At 50.8% G+C, this 18,466-nt stretch overlaps 1 protein-coding gene across 2 annotated transcripts in view; it reads right to left on the reverse strand.

Annotated features, from left to right (window-relative positions):
- LOC140425597 (transmembrane protein 158) overlaps nucleotides 1–17,110 on the reverse strand; it is a 75,620-nt gene extending 58,510 nt beyond the window's left edge. For both annotated transcript variants that reach the window (XM_072510078.1, XM_072510079.1), the window contains exon 1: nucleotides 16,258–17,110. In XM_072510078.1, coding sequence (XP_072366179.1) covers nucleotides 16,260–17,033 — 774 coding nt within the window. In that variant the 5' untranslated portion in view covers nucleotides 17,034–17,110 and the 3' untranslated portion in view covers nucleotides 16,258–16,259. The remainder of the gene's footprint in view (nucleotides 1–16,257) is intronic.
- Between the last annotated feature and the right edge of the window lie 1,356 nt (nucleotides 17,111–18,466).

Raw genomic sequence — 18,466 nt, forward strand, 5'->3', positions numbered from 1 at the left:
CAGTGAGCTCAGCATCGTACTTGCGTACGCTCCACAGTCCACTCCTTCCACACCCTCAGGGAGACCCAGTATCCGAAGGTTCTTCCTTCGCGCTCCATTTTCTAGGGCTTCGATCCTTTCAGTACACTTTTTATGAAGTGCCTCGTGCGTCTGTGTCTTAACCGCCAGGCCCAGGATCTCGTCCTCAATATCTGTCACCTTCTGCTCCACCACGCGGAGCTCTGTCTCCTGGGTCTTTAATGTCTCCTTGAGCCCCTCAATTGCCTGTAGCAACGGGGTCAGCACCTCCCTCTTCAGCAGCTCCACGCACCGTCTCACAATATCATCCTGCTCAGGCCCCCATGTCGCCTGCGCTTTCTCCGCCGCCATCTTGTACTTCTCTCTTTCTGACCCTTTGGTCGACGATTCCTCGCGCTGCAGCCGCCGCCGCCGGTTTTTTCCTCCTTCGTTTGGGGGGGACTCCCTTCTCACACACCCCACACCGGGTTGCGTCGTCGAAAAATTCCCCGTTGGGGCTCTTAAAAGAGCCCGAAGGTCCGTCGGAACTGGAGCCGCCGAAGCGTGCGGCTAGCTAGGCATCACCGCAACCGGAAGTCCCTTCTGTGGCCTTGATGAAGTCTTTTCACAGTTGTTCCCTCTGCTGCTAGAATTCACCTTTGATACAGGCTCTCAGGTCAGCTTGCAGCTTTAAGCTTGCCCTTCCCCCGCCTGCATGCTGGAAGAGGCCCTGTTTATCCTGCAGTTGCAGCCAAATCTTTTACTGTTTCTGCCGTGTCTGGCAACCCAGAGACATACCCTTCCTGGGGGACACTGTCGGGGGAACATTGCAGCCTTCTTCCCACACCGGGAAATGTCAAACAAATGCCGTGGGGGCCCTGTAAAAGAGCCCAAAAGTCCGTTCCAAGCAGGAGCTGCCGAATATGCGACCTAGCTCTGCATAGCCGCACCCGGAGGTCCGCATGCCCGCACTCCTGATCTGTCCCACAATAGGAATTCGGACGGATGCATGTATTAGGATTCCTGTGTGCAAATTAAAAGCAGACTACTGATTGACACAGGGCCGTTCAACTCCACAGCGGTAGCACCCCTTTCAAAATGAAGGCGTGAACAGGTACAAGACTCCATTTTGACTGTCTTATCACTCTGTGATACATGTCAAAATCGGCCTCATTGGGAAAAAAGCGGCTGTCTGTTTTATTTACCTGACTGTTAGGTAAACACGGGTAGTTTTAAAGAATTTATAGTTGTACTGGTAAAGATCAGAAATAAACTGGTAAAGATCAGAAATAAGGTATAGTTTTAAGTGGGTTCAATGTCGTGTTTCTGTGTAAGGAAGGGTAATACCTGTAGTTAGTTTCATGCTGGACAAATGTGTTTGTATGTTTGGGGTTTTGGTTTCAGTTCTAACTGTGCTTCTACTGTGCTTAGAGAGGGTTACGGTGTGAAAAGTAAACAAGTTGGTAGAAGCAAAAAGACGTTGCTTCGCCCAGTTGCGAAGCAACGTCTTTTTGCTTCTACCAACTTGTTTACTTTTCACACCGTAACCCTTTTCAGGTAGAAAGGCTTTCTGAATTTAGTTTTGGCTGAAATTGTTTGCATTTGGAGATAGGACACGGGGGGGGGGGAGAGGAAGATCTCACAGCTCGGCAAGAATAAAAATTGGACGGTACATAGGGGGATTACAAAAGGCAGACTTCTCAAAGAACCGGATCAAGTGCAGATAACCAGGGAATTGGGACAGAAAGAATGTCTTAGGAAGACTGAAGTTAAGAGAACAGAGACCACGAAGTTGAACAAGATACTGTCCAGGGGAGGTCACAGGAAAAGCAGATAAAGTGATCTTAATTGAAAAGACGTCTGCACTAACCAGATTTAAAGTGGAAAAGCAGACCTCGGAGGTAAATCAAACATTTGGTGCCATCTTTTTTAAAAATAAATTTAGAGTACCCAATTCATTTTTTCCAATTAAGGGGCAATTTAGCGTGGCCAATCCACCTACCCTGCACATCATATGGTTGTGGGGGCCAAACCCATGCAAACACGGGGAGAATGTGCAAACTCCACACAGACAGTGACCCAGAGCCGGGATCGAACCTGGGACCAGGGCGCCGTAAGGCAACAGGGCTAACCCACTGCTCCACCGTGCTGCCCTATTTGGTGCCATCTTAATACAGTCTGGGAATCGATAGTTGAAACAGTTGTGAACAATTAATGCAACAGTCAAGACAAATAAATCCAGGATGCTGGATTCCTTGATAAAAGTGGAGTGGAAGCTTTGTTTGAAAGAATAATTTGGAAAACATGGGGTGGCTATTTCAATACAAACAACTGAGAGAAAAATTTGGAAGTGTGTCTTTTTGAAAGCGGAATTTGAAATCACTCGTGTAGAAACTGGCAAGCAGTGGGACAAGGTGACTCACTGTATAAGGATCATCTGGGGTGATTCTGCGGAGAAATCCATAGACACTCAATCAGGTTTAGAGTGGAGTGGGTGTCTTATCACAGTCAGTTTGTGTGTTTAAAGGGACTGTGTATTGCTGAGACAATTCTAGCCTAAGATGTACTTTGTAAATCATGGTAACCTTAAAATCTGTGTATATTTGTGAAGCTAAGGGTGGAGTAAAGGTGCCTTGTATCATAATTAACCTTTTTAAGGTTAATAAATGTGTTTTTTGTGTTAAAATTGATGATCCTGTGATTCTGTGCCTCCACTTTTCTAAAAAAAAAAGTTAAAGTTACGGGACGGGATTCTCCATCCCGGGACGCCCGGAACGCGTTCCCTGACGGGATGGAGAATTGGGCGTCAGGGGAAATTTGGGGTCGGCGCCCAACGCGATGCTCCAACCCCCTGCTGGTGAAGTGAAGGAGGTCCACGATGCACACCAGCGAGGCTTGTAAATAAATGCAGATGGGTCTTAATGACTCATTCGCATCTCTTTAGCGGGCACCGCGCCCAAGCTCCAGCCCCCCGCAATTCTCCGGTCCCTGTGGCTAGGAATCATGTGGGCGTGGATCACTTGTGGTTTTTACCAAGGGGGAAACGGTTGGCCCCGGGCCCACCACGCTGGGAGATACCATCCGAGGGCCACCCCACCACCACCAACAATGCACTGCCTACCCACACTTCTTCTACCAAACCCCCCCCCCCCAGCCCACCCCCCCACCCGTCTCACAGGCCACAGGGACCTCTTTAATAGGCCACTGAACCTTGAAGGGATATGAATGGACCACAGTTACTAATGGTTTGTAAAGTCTGTCAATCACAGAACACTCCTCCAAAGCTATGAATGGCCTGCAGCTAATGGAGCTGTGGGAACCAGACACAGGTCTCAGCCGTTGTTTATCGAGGAGTGGTCACATGGAGCTGCAAAGTAAGTGTTACAGTTGTAATTCCTCTCACTGCCCGCCTGGACTGTTCTCTAGCTTTCAGACAGGGGTCTCTTTTCTGGGAGGGGGTCTGTGTGTGTGGGAGGTGCTTGTGGTTCCTTTAGGCTGGGGGTCCTGCTATTACACGGGTCCCTGGGGGACCCCCTATTACAGGGGTCCCTGGGGGGAGTCCCTCTATTACAGGGGTCCCTGGGGAGAGTTCCCCTATTACAGGGGTCCCTAGGCAGCATCCCCTATTACAGGGGTCCCTGGGGGGAGTCCCTCTTTTACAGGCGTCCCTGGGCGGCATCCCCCTATTCAGGGGTCCCTGGGGGAGTCCTTCTATTTCAGGGGTCCCCGGGGGGGGAATCCCCCTATTACAGGAGTCCCTGGGGAGAGTCCCCCTATTACAGAGGTCTTGGGGGAGAGTTCCCCTATTACAGGGGTCCCTGAGAAGAGTTCCCCTATTATAGGGGTCCTTAGGGGAGTCCCTCTAATACGGGGTCACTGGGGGGCATCCTGCTATTCAGGGGTCCCTGGGGGGAGTCCCCCTATTACAGACGTCCCTGGGGGGGGAGGGGGGTGGGGGGGGATCTCCCTCGTACTTGGGGGTGGTGGGGGGGCACCCAGATAATCCGGTGGTAGGGGGGGCTGCTATGCAGTGGACGGGGGCATCGGGGCTGATTTGTGGTGTGAGGGGGCTGAGGTGTCCGGACCTCATCATCAGCTGCCCGCTCAAAATGGCAGCCCGATAGCGGGATTCCCTGGGAATCCCTGTATTCCATGCCATGTATAAATTTGCATGACGTGGAACACTGAATTGCATCCCGCTTTACAAACGTAAGGGGATCGTAAAACTGGTGCGATTCAGCTGTTCGCAGAGTTCCCGCCGGCAGCGACCAGGGGTGAACGGCGCCGGCGGGACTCTGTTGTATCCGCGCGGCCGCTCGGCCCATCCGGGCTGGAGAATCGGCGGCCCGTCCGATTCCAGCGGCCCTTGGCCGGCACCGTGCAAAACGCGCCGGAGCAAATGGCGCCGATTCTCCGCACCTCGGAGAATCGCGCGCTGGCGTCAGGGCGCGTGGCGCGGTTGCAGCGATTCTCCGGCCCGGCACGGGGCTCGGAGAATCGCCCCCATAATCTACACTCATCTACTACTAATCTCTACACTACAACATTAACTATGATCTGCTTTCACTTACACTATCTTTCCTTCAGTCTGTTCTCTAGCCTGCTCCTCAACCCCTCACCCGTAAGGTTCAGCATTACTGTCTTATATATTTGGACATCTAGCTCCCTCTAGTGGTTGAGTTATACATTTCATTAACCCTTGCAGTTCTTACATTTATAATAATACCACAATTGGGTCTACACCGATCCTCCAAAAGAGCATCCTATCTCGGCCCAATCCTCCACCCTATCCCTGTAACCCCACGTTATTGGACACCAAGGGGCACTTTACTATGGCCAATCCACCTAACCTACCGAACTTTGGACAGTGGGAGGAAACTGGAGCACCCGGAGGAAACCCACGCAGACACGGGGAGAACGTGCAGACTCCGCACAGACAGTGACCCAAGGCCGGAATTCAACCTGGGGCTCTGCCGCTGTGAGGCAACAGTGCTAATCAGCGCGCTGCGTTAGGCGGCTAGCGTGTGGATCAGATTAATGTTAACAGCGCAGGCTTCATCCCCCTTTCCAGCTAAGATAAATTCAGCGACAGTCTACCTGGTGGTTTAAAAAAAAAAAGTCCTGGCATTTTGCCAGCTTGGTTACCAAGGATGTGCTTTCAGCCCGAGAACTGGGGAAGATATTCTATTCTATCCAAACCTCTCGTCATGTTTTGATTGCTTCCAGGAAAATAGATTGATTCCAGAGATGAGGGGGTTTATCTTATGAAGAGAGTTTGAGCAGCTGAGAAGAATGAGATGAGATCTAAATCAGGTATACAAGATGATAAAAGATATTAACAAAGTAGACGTGGAGTGGATGCTTCCTCTTGTGGGGCACAATCTAGAACGAGAGGTCATTGTCTCAGGATAAGGGGTGGCAGATTTAAAACAGAAGAGGAGAAATTACTTCCCTCAAAGGGTCATGAATCTGTGGAATTCCCGACCCCAGAGTGCGGTGGATGCTGGGACATTGAGTAAATTTGGGGAGATGGACAGATGTTTGATTAGTAATGGGTTGAAGGGTTATGGAGAACGGGCAGGAAAGTGGATTTGAGGTCGAGATGAGATTAGTCATGATCATATTGGATGGCGGAGCGGACTCGAGGGGCTGAATGGCCGACTCCCGCTCCTGGTTCTTATGTTTGTTTTATTTTATAAATTTAGAGTACCCAATTCATTTTTTCCAATTAAGGGGCAATTTAGCGTGGCCAATCCACCTAGCCTGCACATCTTTGGGTTGTGGGGGCGAAACCCACGCAGACACGGAGAGAATGTGCAAACTCCACACGGATAGCGACCCGGGTCTGGAATCGAACCAGGGTCCTCAGCGCAGTGAGGCAGCAGTGCTAACCACTGCGCCACCGTGCCGCCCTCACACGCCAGGACTTGACAACCAAGGAAGGCGTGCTCATAGTGCAGCCAATGAGGTTAGTATCAACCTGTAAATCCTTCCAAAACACGTCAATGGGAGGTGGTGAGAGCGGGTCAGCCATGTGATGGCAAGAAAATTGGAGCCTCTGCCATCAGTCTCCATCGCTCCAGGCTGCAACATGCATGTTAATGTGTATGTTGCCACAGCAACCTGAAGGTTCATGGTAATCAGAATAATCTTTATTAGTGTCACAAGTAGGCTTACATTAACCCTTGCAGTTCTTACATTTATAATAATACCACAATTGGGTCTACACCAATCCTCCAAAAGAGCATCCTATCTCGGCCCAATCCTCCACCCTATCCCTGTAACCCCACGTTATTGGACACCAAGGGGCACTTTACTATGGCCAATCCACCTAACCTACCGAACTTTGGACAGTGGGAGGAAACTGGAGCACCCGGAGGAAACCCACGCAGACACGGGGAGAACAATGCAATGAAGTTACTGTGAAAATCCCCTAGTCGCCACACTCCGGCGCCTGTTCAGGTACACAGAGGGAAAATGCAGAATGTCCAATTTACCTAACAAGCACGTCTTTCGGGACTTGTGGGAGGAAACCGGAGCACCCGGAGGAAACGCACGCAGACACGGGGGAACATGCAGACTCCGCACGGATAGTGACCCAAGCCGGGAATCGAACCCGGGTCCCTGGCGCTATGAAGCAACATTCTCTCTCTCCAGGTACCATGCCCTGGTTGACCGTGGATTTACATGTGTTGGTCTATGGTTATGCTGGGCAAGGTACTGCAGTGGTTTGCTATTGCCTTCCACAGGTTGTGGCTGACCAGCCTCTCCCCCTCATACCGCCTGCCGGTTGGTAGATAACCTGTTTAAGCCCACGCTATGAACGCACATTCCATGACCACCAAGCCCCAGAGTAGGCCTCAAACTCTGAGCTTCAAACTGCGGGGTAAAGATGCTGCCCACTGTTCTACTGACCTCCTATTCCTGTTACTCTAAAAGATTGAAGTTCCAATGTTATTCCAGATATGTCGTTTGTTCAACTTCAAGCTACCAGTGTGGAATCTCAACCATTGGCATGTATTGAAAATATGGGTGTGTGATGATTTAAATTCTGACCATGACAGAATTTCCCCAGATTGCTAACATTTCTTACTGACGCATGTCCCCAAATCAGAAAAGGACCCATCCTGGATATACCTTTACAATTCTGGTGTTGCAATATTGGTGAAGACAATAACGGTGTCAGTATTCATAGAATCCCTACAGTCCAGGAGGCCATTCAGCCATCGGGTTTGCACCGACTCTCTGAAGGAGAACCCTACCTCGGTCCACTCCCTGTCCTGTCCCTATAGCCCCACCTAACCTTCACATCTATTAAAGAGCAATTTTAGCATGGCCAATCCACCTAATCTGCAAACCTTTGTGCCCTAAGGGACAATTTAGCATGGTCAATCCATCTAACATTTCTGGACAGTGGGAAGAAACCGGAGCACCCGGAGGATACCCACATGGACATGGGGAGAATGCGCAAACTCCACACAGTCACCCAGGGCTGGAATTGAACCCCGGTCCCTGGCACTGTGCAGCAGCAGTGCTAACCACTGTGCCACTGTGTCATCACCAGTAATTATTTCTTTAAATAAATTTAAGTACCCATTAATTTTTTTCTCAATTAAGGGGCAATTTAGCGTGGCCAATCCACCGACCCTGCACATGTTTGGGTTGTGGGGGTGAAACCCACGCAGACACGGGGAGAATGTGCAAACCCCACACGGACAGTGACCCGGGGCCGGGATCGAACCCGGGTCCTCGGTGGCGTAAGGCAGCCGTGCTAACCACTGCGTCACCGTGCCGCCATCACCATGTATAACCATTTTTAATCTCCAAATATTTGGAATTTATTTCCTAACCTCTGTGTAACTTTGCAGAATGTCTTATACTGCACATATATTGTTGTCAGCCTTGCTGCATTAACTGACTCCACTTCTACCGTATTTACAAACAAAGCTGCAGCTTTTACATGACTATTGTTATATTTTCTCAGTCTTTCACACCACGAGGACGTGCAAATCTTAGTGTAAAATTTGCTGCTCTCTGCTTCGCCAATTCCTAATTCTAGCGTGGCGATCGGGGGGTCCATGTAATTATATGCTCAAAATTCCCACCATGTGCTCCTGGTTCACAAAACTCCAAGTCTGCTGCGCGTATTCAGAACGTTCACCCTGAGGCGGAGTTCAAAGCAGAGACCTTGAAGGAGAGTGCCAGGCCCAGGGTTGGCAGTCAGCAGTGAAGCAAAGGCACTCAGAACTGATTTTTTGGGAAAACTGCCCACAAAGGTATGTCGGTCACTGTGGTGTGGGTCGGCCTAATCCCATTGGCTGTTTAAATCTGGCGTCATGTCAAGGAGAGCTCTGTGCAGCAGCATTGACGTCAGCAAGCAGTTCAGCAGCCAATCAGACTGCAGTATTCATTTTAGCATTATGGAGAAATTTGACATTCCACATATATGAAATTAGCTTTTCAGGGCCAGGGAGGGTGATCAGCAATATTTGGAAGGTTAATAGTCCATTATAAACTAATATTCAGCCAAGTTTGTTTTATTCTTTCGTAGAATAGGGGTGCTGGCTCGGCCAGCCTTTATTGTCCATCCCTAATTGCCCTCGGGAAGGTGGTGCAGAGCTCCCTCTTGAATCACAGCAGTCCATGTGATGTAGGTACGCCTACATGTGATGGTAGAAACTAAGCTCGAGGATTTTGAATGAGTGACAGAGGAGGAACAGCATAGCACAGTGGCTATGCTTGGCAGCACCTTGCCAAGCATAACCATAGACCAACATACGTAAATCCACGGTCAACCAGGGCATGGTACCTGACGAGAGAGAATGTTGCTTCACAGTACAGCACGGCAGCACAAGTGGATAGCTTTGTGGCTTCACAACGCCAGGGTCCCAGGTTCGATTCCCCGCTGGGTCACTGTCTGTGCGGAGTCTGCACATTCTCCCCGTGTCTGCGGTGGGTTTCCTCCGGGTGTTCCGGTTTCCTCACACAGTCCAAAGACGTGTAGGTTAGGTGGATTGGCCATGATAAATTGCCCTTAGTGACCAAAAAAGGTTAAGAGGGGTTATTGGGTTACGGGGATAGAGTGGAAGTGAGGGCTTAAGTGGGTCGGTGCAGACTTGATGGGCTGAATGGCCTCCTTCTGCACTGTATGTTCTATGTTGTTCTAAGCGCCAGGATCCCAGGTTCGATTCCTGCTTGGGTCACAGTCTGTGCAGAGTCTGCACGTTCTCCCCGTGTCTGCGTGGGTTTCCTCCGGGTGCTCCGGTTTCCTCCCACAAGTCCCGAAAGACGTGTTAGGTGAATTGGACATTCTGAATTCTCCCTCTGTGTACCCGAACATGCGCTGGAATGTGGCGACGAAGGGATTTTCACAGTAACTTAATTGCAGTGTTAAAGTAAGCCTACTTGTGACAATGATAAATATTATTATTATATATTTCCAAGTCAGGATGGTGTGTAGCTTGGAGGTGGTTTTGCAGATGGTGGCGTTCCAATGCTCCTGCGGTCTTTGTCCTTCGAGATGGGAAAGATCACGGGGAAGGTGCTCTCGGAGGAACATTGGTGAGTGTCTGTAGTGCATCTTGTAGATGGAACACACGGCTGCCACTGTGCATTGGTGGTGGAGAGAGTAAAAGTTTCAGGTGGTGGATGGGATGCCAATCAAATGGGATGCTTTGTCCCGAATAGTGCTGAGCTTCTTGAGTGCTGTTGGAGCTGCACTCATCCAGGCAAGTGGAGAGTATTCCATCACACTCCTGACTTGCGCTTTTTCGATACTTTGACAAGGCTTTGGGGAGTCAGGAGGTGAGTTACAATGGCTGGACCATTCAGTTTCTGGTCAGTGGTAACCCCCCCAAGATATAATTTCTTCAAGGGTGCTAAAAGCAAGTCCAACAGCACGAGAATGGAAGTTTTAATCTATTCAATTGATTTCCACTGATTGCCATTCATGAGGGACCTGAACAGCGCACCCTACGGTGAAACAACAGTAACTTCTGGTTTTCCACATTATTCTGCACCTGTGGACTCCCAAGTCAACGATCTTTGAAACAATTAACTCTGCTTCTCTGAGTGGGCAATGGAGCTCCGACAGTTGCGTCCCGTTCCCGGGGAAGAGGCAAAAAAACCGCGCAAACCGGCCGGACTGCTCCCCTCCCCCCACCCCAACCGCGCACGGCAGGAGAAAAAAACGCGGGGACCGAGCGAGGACCGAGCCAGCGGCAGGGATCGACCCCCCCACCCACCCACCCCCTCCCCGCACGGCAGGAGAGGCAGGAGAACGTGGGGGACCGAGCAAAGACCGAGCCAGCGGCGGGGATCAATGCCCCCCCCTCCCACCCGCCAACCCCCGGCGGCGACCACGAGGCAGGCGGCGGAACAAAGGAGGACACTCGGCCCAGCCTGTAGCTTCTCTCTCTCTCGACCCTCCTGACCCGTCGTGTGGGTGAGTGAGCGGGGGGGGGGTAGAAAAAGAACTTCCCCAAAAACTTTTTGCAGAGGAAACTTGTAATGAGAAATAAAGAAGAAAAAAAAATTTTCCCGGAGAAAAAGGAAAGTGTTAAAGGAGAGAAGGGAAGGGGAAAAGAAAAGTGGAGAAAAGAAAAGGGAAAGGGGGGGAGAAAAAAGAAGGGGGGGAAAAAAATGCCAGAAGGTAGCCAAAGCAGGGGGGGAAAGGGCACCAGAAGCAGAAGGGGCCATGGGCGAGCCCACTCAGAAGAGACAACCGGCGCACGAAGCGGCAGAACGGAAAGTTCGTCGCAACAAAAAAACTGGGCAGACAGGAGCTTTTTCCCCGGGGCCAGGGGGGAACTGGGAGGCAGCCTTTGCCGAGGCGCTGAGGGAACATCAGCAGGAAAACAAGGCAGAGGCTAGGGCAGACATAGAGGCTGCAGTGCAGGCAGCAATGGCCAAGGCCCTGGCGCAGGCGCAGCTCACCCTGGGCAGAGCAGAAGAGAGACTGGATGCCCAAGAGACGACCATTAAGGAGCTGGAAAAAGCCACGACTGACGAGAGCGTCCGGATCACGGCCCTGGAGAAGGGGGTGGCGAGACTGGGCACAACACAGGGGAGCCTGAAGGGCAGAGTGGACGATCAGGAAAACCGCTCGAGAAGGCAAAACGTAAGGATAGTGGGCCTTCCACGGAAGGAGGGACAAACAAGGCGAGAAAAGGAATAGCAATAGGGCTACAAAGTGCCACAACCAAGGGCTCGGAACTAGGAATCGCTGCAAGCACCCACCCAGTACCGTCTCTGGGCGAAGGGAGACCCCAGAGTGCAGGGGGCTACCCACGTGGTGGACACACAGTGGGCGGCCGTGTCGGGTGCCCCCTGGACAAAGGGAAACCCCGTAGCGCAGGGGCCCGACCGCATGGAGAGAGCAGTGACAGCGGCCACCCTGGACGGCCCCCTAACAAACGGAAACCCCGGAGGGAAGGGGCGCGTCCACCAGGTAAGTATGGTTAATCCCGCAGGAGCGGGGGGGACATAAGCCCCCCACCAGGATAGTCACCTGGAATGTAAGGGGACTCAATGGCCCAGTGAAAAGATCCAGAGTCCTCACCCACCTAAGAAATATGAAGGCCGACATAGTCTTCCTCCAAGAAACACACCTGAGAGAGCAGGACCGATTACGGGTAAGAAAGGACTGGGTGGGACCTACCATTCCTGCAATGGAACGAGGGCCAGGGGATGGCAATACTGATCAGCAAGAGGACGATGTTTAGGGCGACAAAGACGGTTACGGACCCAGGGGGACGGTATGCCATGGCCAGCGGGGGCCTGGATGGGGCACCGGTAGTGCTAGTTAACGTGTACGTGCCCAACTGGGACGACACGAGCTTCATCGTAAAGACCATGGCAGAAATCCCCGACACAGCGATGCACCGTCTAATCATGGGGGGGGGGGACGACTTCAACTGTGTACAGGACCCAACGACTGACAGATCAAACCCCAAGACATGGAAAGCTTCAAGCATGGCAAGGGAACTCAGTCACTTTATGGAACAGATGGGAGCGGTGGACCCCTGGAGGTTCGCCCACCCAGGGGGGAAGGAGTTCTCCTTCTTCTCCCCAGTGCACAACGTATACGCCAGAATTGACTTCTTTGTGGTGGGGAAAACGATGCTTCCAGGGATAGACAAAGTGGGATACTCCGCAATTGTGATATCCGACCACGCTCCACAGTACATGGATGTGAGGCTGGAGACGGGCAGGGCCCAAAGCCCCACATGGAGGTTGGACATTGCCCTACTAGCTGACAAGGCCTTCAACGAAAAGATATCACAGACCATAGCAGAGTACACAGAGAACAACCAGAACGGGAAGGTCTCACCCTCCACGTTCTAGGAAGCGCTAAAGGCCATAGTAAGCGGGGAAATTATCGATTTCAAAGCTTGAAGAGATAGGGCGGACAGGAACCTATACATGGAACAGCAGAGTCGCAACAGTGGACGAATTGACAGAGAAATTCCAGCTAGCCAGGGGGAACAAGCTAAGGTACCTGCAATTCAAAACTTCCTACGAAAGGAGACAAGGACGTATCTACAACCGCCACGACAGACAGTACTGGAAGAGTTACTGGATGCAAGCATCCTAGATAAAGGGAACTGTAGCGACATGTATGACCGACTGATAGAAAGGGCCGACTTCGAGGCAATGTCCAAAGTGGTGGGGGTGAGGGTGGAGCCGTGCCCGAAAGTGGCGGTCTTCGGGGTTTCAGACCAGCCAGATCTATTCCTGGGGAGGGGGGCGGACGCCCTTGCCTCCCTGATCGCCCGCCATAGACTCCTGTTCGGCTGGCGGTCAGCAGCACCACCCAAAGCTGCGGACTGGCTGTCCGACCTCTCGGAATCTCTCCAAATGGAGAAAATCAAATTCGCCATCCGAGAGTCAGACGGCGGCTTCCACAGAACGTGGGAGCCAGTCACCCAATTGTTCCGGGACCTGTTTGTGGCCAACAAAGAAGCAGAAGAATAGCCAGGTAGCCAAGAATCAGGGGAAAGTATCTGAGGCGGGGGAGGGAGGGATAGACCAGGGGGGGGGGGGTTAGCGGGGGGGGGGGGGGGTGGAAGAGGGGGATAGCAGCTAAACCTAAGAGAAAATAAAGGCGAACCACAGGAAAAGGGGAGGGGAGGGGGTGGAAGACGGAGGAGACAGGGAACAATAGAGGGGAACCAGGGAGGTGGTGGGGGGGGGGGGGGGGGGAATGGCAGCCGGAAGGAGGGCACAGGAGACAATAACAAACTTGGCACCTACAGGAGCAGAGAACAAGGAAAATCCGGGCAAAAGACGGGAGGAACGGCTGAAGTGGAGGTGAGCGCGAGACGACAACGGCAGCAAGATCCGTCCGGGAGAAGCAAGTGACCAACACCAGATCCATTCGCGTACTACCCTCTGTAATTGTTCTGTATTTGTTTCCCAGGCACCCAAATGTATACGTACCCCCCCAGTTCCCCCTCCCCCCCCCCCCACAAACAGATGCCTATTTATGTGCTAGAACAATACTGCCAATTGTAGAGTTGCTGTTGTTGAGCTAACACATAATACCCTACCAGTTATTTTATTCTAACTTTTTTTGTTTGTTTTATTTTTTGTACGTGTTCCCTTCTCTTCTATATGTATTCTATTTTGTCTACATAACGGTAAATATACTTTATTCAAAAACCCGATAAAAAACATTTATTTAAAAAAAACTGCTTTTCTCTCCATGGTTGCTTGCAGACCTGCTGAATATTTTCAAAATTTTCTGTTTTAATTCCAATTTCCAGCATCTACCCAATATTTGGCTTCAGCAGAATGCAAAAACAGGCTCTCACTGTTAGTATCTTACTGGGAATTTTAATTACGTGGAGGCCCTTTCAAATAAAAGAGGATTCTATCAGTTAAAGCAGATTTCCACCCAGCGCTAGCCATCCATTACACAGCTGGTCAGCTGGTCAGAGACCCCTAATGTTAAATGTAGGAGCGTGTGGCATGCGCATCAATGCTGTTGACCAACCCCTCCCCACTGGACAAGCAGAGAGCAGGAGAGGACGCCAACCACAATCATACTCCTTACTTGAGAGTGGCTTCCAAACAACTGCAGCCCTGTGGTTACCATCCCTTTTCTGTATAACTGAACAATGAATTTTAGGAGACGACATAATTGCAACAAGGATCAAAGCTGAGCCTCACCTCTTACCTCCTTTCAACATCCAGGGGCTGGTTTAGCACAGTGGGTTAAACAGCTGGTTGGTAATGCAGAACAAAGCAGCAGCGCGGGTTCAATTCCCGTACCGGCCTCCCCGAACCGGCGTCGGAATGTGGCGACTAGGGGCTTTTCACAGTAACTTCATTGAAGCCTACTTGTGACAATAAGTGATTATTATTATTATTTTCCAACAAGGATAGGAACTCCGGTTTAATCCAACACCCCCGCCATCTCCTGCCCACCACCACCCCACGTCACCCCACCTACACTCATTCCTTGCATAAGTCAGGGATGCAAAGGCCAACTTGTAGAATGATGGAGCACAGAGAGAAGTCATTCATCCCCCCTCGTAACTATTGCCAGCATTTTATGGGGAGGTGGTGGCATAGTGGTATTGTCGCTGGACGTGTAATCCAGAGACCCAGGACAACGATCTGTGGACCTGGGTTCGAACCCCACTACCGTAGGTGATGGAATTTAAACTCAATAAAATATCTGAAATTAAAAGGTGATTTTTAATTAAAATGGTGACCCATGAAATCATTGCCAATTGTCGGATGTCCTTTAGGGAAGGAAATCTGCCGTCCTTACCTGGTCTGGCCTACTTGTGACTCCAGACCCGCAGCAATGTGGTTGGCTCTTAAATGCCCCTCATGGGCAATTGGATGGCACAGCCTGCAACTTCAACATCCCATGAACGAATCAACAAAAAACTTTGACGGAGCTGTCCACCTAGTCCTACTCCCCTGCTCTTGCCCCATATCCCCACAACTGTTTGGCCTTTCAGGTATTCACCTAATTTGTTGTAGAAAGTTACCGTTGAATCTCTTTCCACTGCCCTTGCAAGCAGCGCGTCCCAGATCATAACCAATAGCTGAGGAAAAGAGGAAATAAAAAATCTCCTCATCTTGCCTCTGGGTCTTTTAACAGTCTGTTTTTACCTTCACGGCTGCCTTGCTGAAATCTGCTACCTCATTCCCGTACAGGGCCCGGGGCTGCACTCTGGACGTGTGTAGGGCTCCAGCACCTGATTTATCGACTGAAGCAGCAGGGAGGCCTCCAGGAATCGTTAAAACTGGGGAGATTCATCAACCTCCACAAATTGACGAAAGAGGGAAAAAGAATGCTGTTGTGACGGCACGCACACCACTCATTTCAGGGAGCAAATAACCAGGAAATGAGAGAGAGGGCAATAATCCACACAGTGCTGTGTTTAATACTTTATAAAAAAACGCAGGTTATCATACATTTAAATGTAATTTATACAAATAGCTCTGCCCAAATTTGCTCGATTTACAACTTTTAATGGAATCCTTTGGAGGATTAAATTGGGAGGGTGACAATTAACAAGCCCATTTGTTCAAATTGAAAGACATAAATGATTTTTGTTTAAAAACTTAATTTTGTTTTCGAATCACAAACTAATTGATAACTGTTGGAATAAAATGCACAGTTTACTGAAACCCATCCACTGTGACACCAGTATCTTAATCTGGTTTTACTGGAATGAAACCTGCTTGGGCATGATCTGATCAAAATAGTAATCGTGCTGTGCTGGCGCTCACCTTGAGGTGGGATGGGTGGTGGATGAAATGATAAATCGGCAAGGAGGGCAGGCAAGCATTCTATTTGTGGATAGCAAAGGAAACACAATAGCTGGAAGGAGGGGGGGAATCATCATTATCATCCTGCTGTGATCCACAGCAACGAGAGCAAAGGAATAGAGCCCAATATGATTTAGTTAATTGCCTATAATCTGCAGAATATAAACATGTTCTCCGCACAGTTAGGTCTCCCCAATGCCCCCAGCCCCTCAGTCAATTCTAACCACCACTCCAAGCAGCACTAGGTAAGACTGCTACCTGTATATGAGCAAAGGTGGTGGTACAGGCAATCTTCCAACATGATGTCTTAGCAATTCACTTTGCCCAAAGTTGTCCTTTTGAGTCCAGTGTCACGGGGGTCGTGCGGTTGTGAACATGACCTAGGTTTTTGGAACTGGGGGGAAGGTTCATTGTTAGGTGACCCCCCAACACACACACACAGACCCCCACCCCTCCACTTTCCAATACCTTCAGCCTCTCCTCTGCTCCATGCCATTGGGTAGGAAGCCCGCTATGATGGGCACGGGCCAGATGAGAGCTGCCACACTCCAGATGATGATGACAATGGTCATGAAGCAGGCCACCAGGGTGGACTCGATGGGCTTGCGGGTGAGCCTCCAGCCCTTGTCCCACCTCAGCTCCTCCAGGCTGAAGTCCAGGCAGCAGAAGTTGACCCGCTGCCCCTGGCCAGGGGGGGTCCTCCTCTTCCTCCTCCTGGGGCCGGCTCGCCGGCGCTGGGGGGTGGGCGAGCCCCCGCAGCCCACGCACAGCTTGAACTCCTGCTGCGCCCCGCCGACCCCCACATGCTCGATGGTGACCGGGGGGAAGACCCGGGTGAAGGCGGCCGAGAAGAAGGACCTGGCGTTGCTGTTGGTGGTGAAGAGCAGCACGTCGCAGGTGAAGCCCAGGGAGCGCTCCCAGCGGGCCAGCAGCGAGGTGGCCACCAGCCTCAGCACCGTGATGTTGCAGCGGCTGGAGGGGCTCGCTAGCTGCCCGCCTCCAGCCCCTCCAGCCCGGGCTCCACCCGCCCGGGAGCCGGCCTCCAGCTCCAGCGGGGCGCCCAGCGAGAAGTTCAGAGAAGTGCTGTTGGGCTGGAAGTAGAAGTCCTCCCCACTCCAGGCAGAAAGAGGAGGGAGGCTGGTGCTGGCCAGCAGGAGCACAGTCAGGAGTTGGCTGGTTAGCATGGCACCCTCCCTGGGCACTGCATGGTGAGAGGAGTGAGCAGTTAACAAATACACTGGCATGCAGGAGATGTCTCTCTCTCTGTATGTGTGTGCAAGGCTGCACAGCAACTCCAGCGGCAGCAATAACGACACCAACCTTCTCTTTTAGTCATTTAACCCTGCATCAACACACACACAGCTCCTCTTAAAGCAGGACATCCCTGTGGGAGGGTTTTTAAAAAATACATGCATTTGTGTTTAAATTCTCCAGATTGTCACGTTGCAAAACCATTTCCTCTCCCCTTGGCAAAATTAAATGTATTTCTTTGGATTGGTGAATGTGTAACCAGAGGGTTTGACCTGGGCCACTCTTAGAAACAGTCTTGGTGCAGTTAATGTATTTTTAAAACAGGGCGCATCTCTCCCTGCAGCCCGACCGCCCTCCTTCGTCATCATTGCCATCTTCTGCAATGGTCACAGACCCTTTGTCTCACCGTTGTTGGAAACTACAGATTTTTTTTTAAAATGTATTTTATCACAAACATGTATCAAAACAGGTTACAGCGAATAAACCCCCCGGGAAACATGCTTCCCAACAATCAACTACACAGTCTGTACAGATTTCCCCCCTTTTTTGAAACTCCAGATTTATATCGCGATCCAGGGGGCAAAGGGAATTGTTTTGGGGAGGAGATGGTTAATTAGAAACCGTCTTGATGCTGGTGACTTGTTTGTCTCTCACCTCACCCACCCAATCCAGTTTGTGCCTGCCCGCTTTTAAAAGAGGAATCACAGATATTAGATGCCTCGCAATCAGCTCAAATGGATAAGTTGGACATGGTTTAAGGTTGCTGTAAAGAAAGACTTGCATTCATATAGCGCCCTTCACTCCCACTGGACGTCTCAAAATGCTTTACAGCCAGTGAAGTACTTTTTGAAGTGTAGGGATGTAGGAAATGTCAGAACCAATTTGCGCAAAGCAAGCCCCCACCAATAGCCATGTGAAAATGACCAGATAATCTGTTTTTATGATGTTGATTGAGGGATGACTACTGGCCAGGGCACCAGGGGCAACTCTTGTTCAAGATAGTGCCACGGGAACTTGTTCAACATCTCATTCGAGAGACGGCACTCCTGACTATGCAGCAACCCCAAGATACTGCAAGGACGTGTCAGCCTAGATTTGTGCACTCAAGCTGTGAATTGGGTGGAATAAATGTACCATCCCAACACGGTAGCACGGGCAGCACGGTAGCAAATGAGGCAGTCGAAGCAGAGGTATAGGTTTGTCTTGATTGAATAGCAGATCAGCACGGTAGCATTGTAGATAACACAATTGCTTCACAGCTCCAGGGACCCAGGTTTGATTCCCGGCTTGGGTCACTGTCTGTGCGGAGCCTGCACATCCTCCCCATGTGTGCGTGGGTTTCCTCCGGGTGCTCCGGTTTCCTCCCACAGTCCAAAGGTGTGCAGGTTAGGTGGATTGGCCATGATAAATTGCCCTTAGTGTCCAA

Source organism: Scyliorhinus torazame, chromosome 6 (assembly GCF_047496885.1).
Source record: "Scyliorhinus torazame isolate Kashiwa2021f chromosome 6, sScyTor2.1, whole genome shotgun sequence".
Taxonomy (NCBI): Eukaryota; Metazoa; Chordata; class Chondrichthyes; order Carcharhiniformes; family Scyliorhinidae; genus Scyliorhinus; species Scyliorhinus torazame.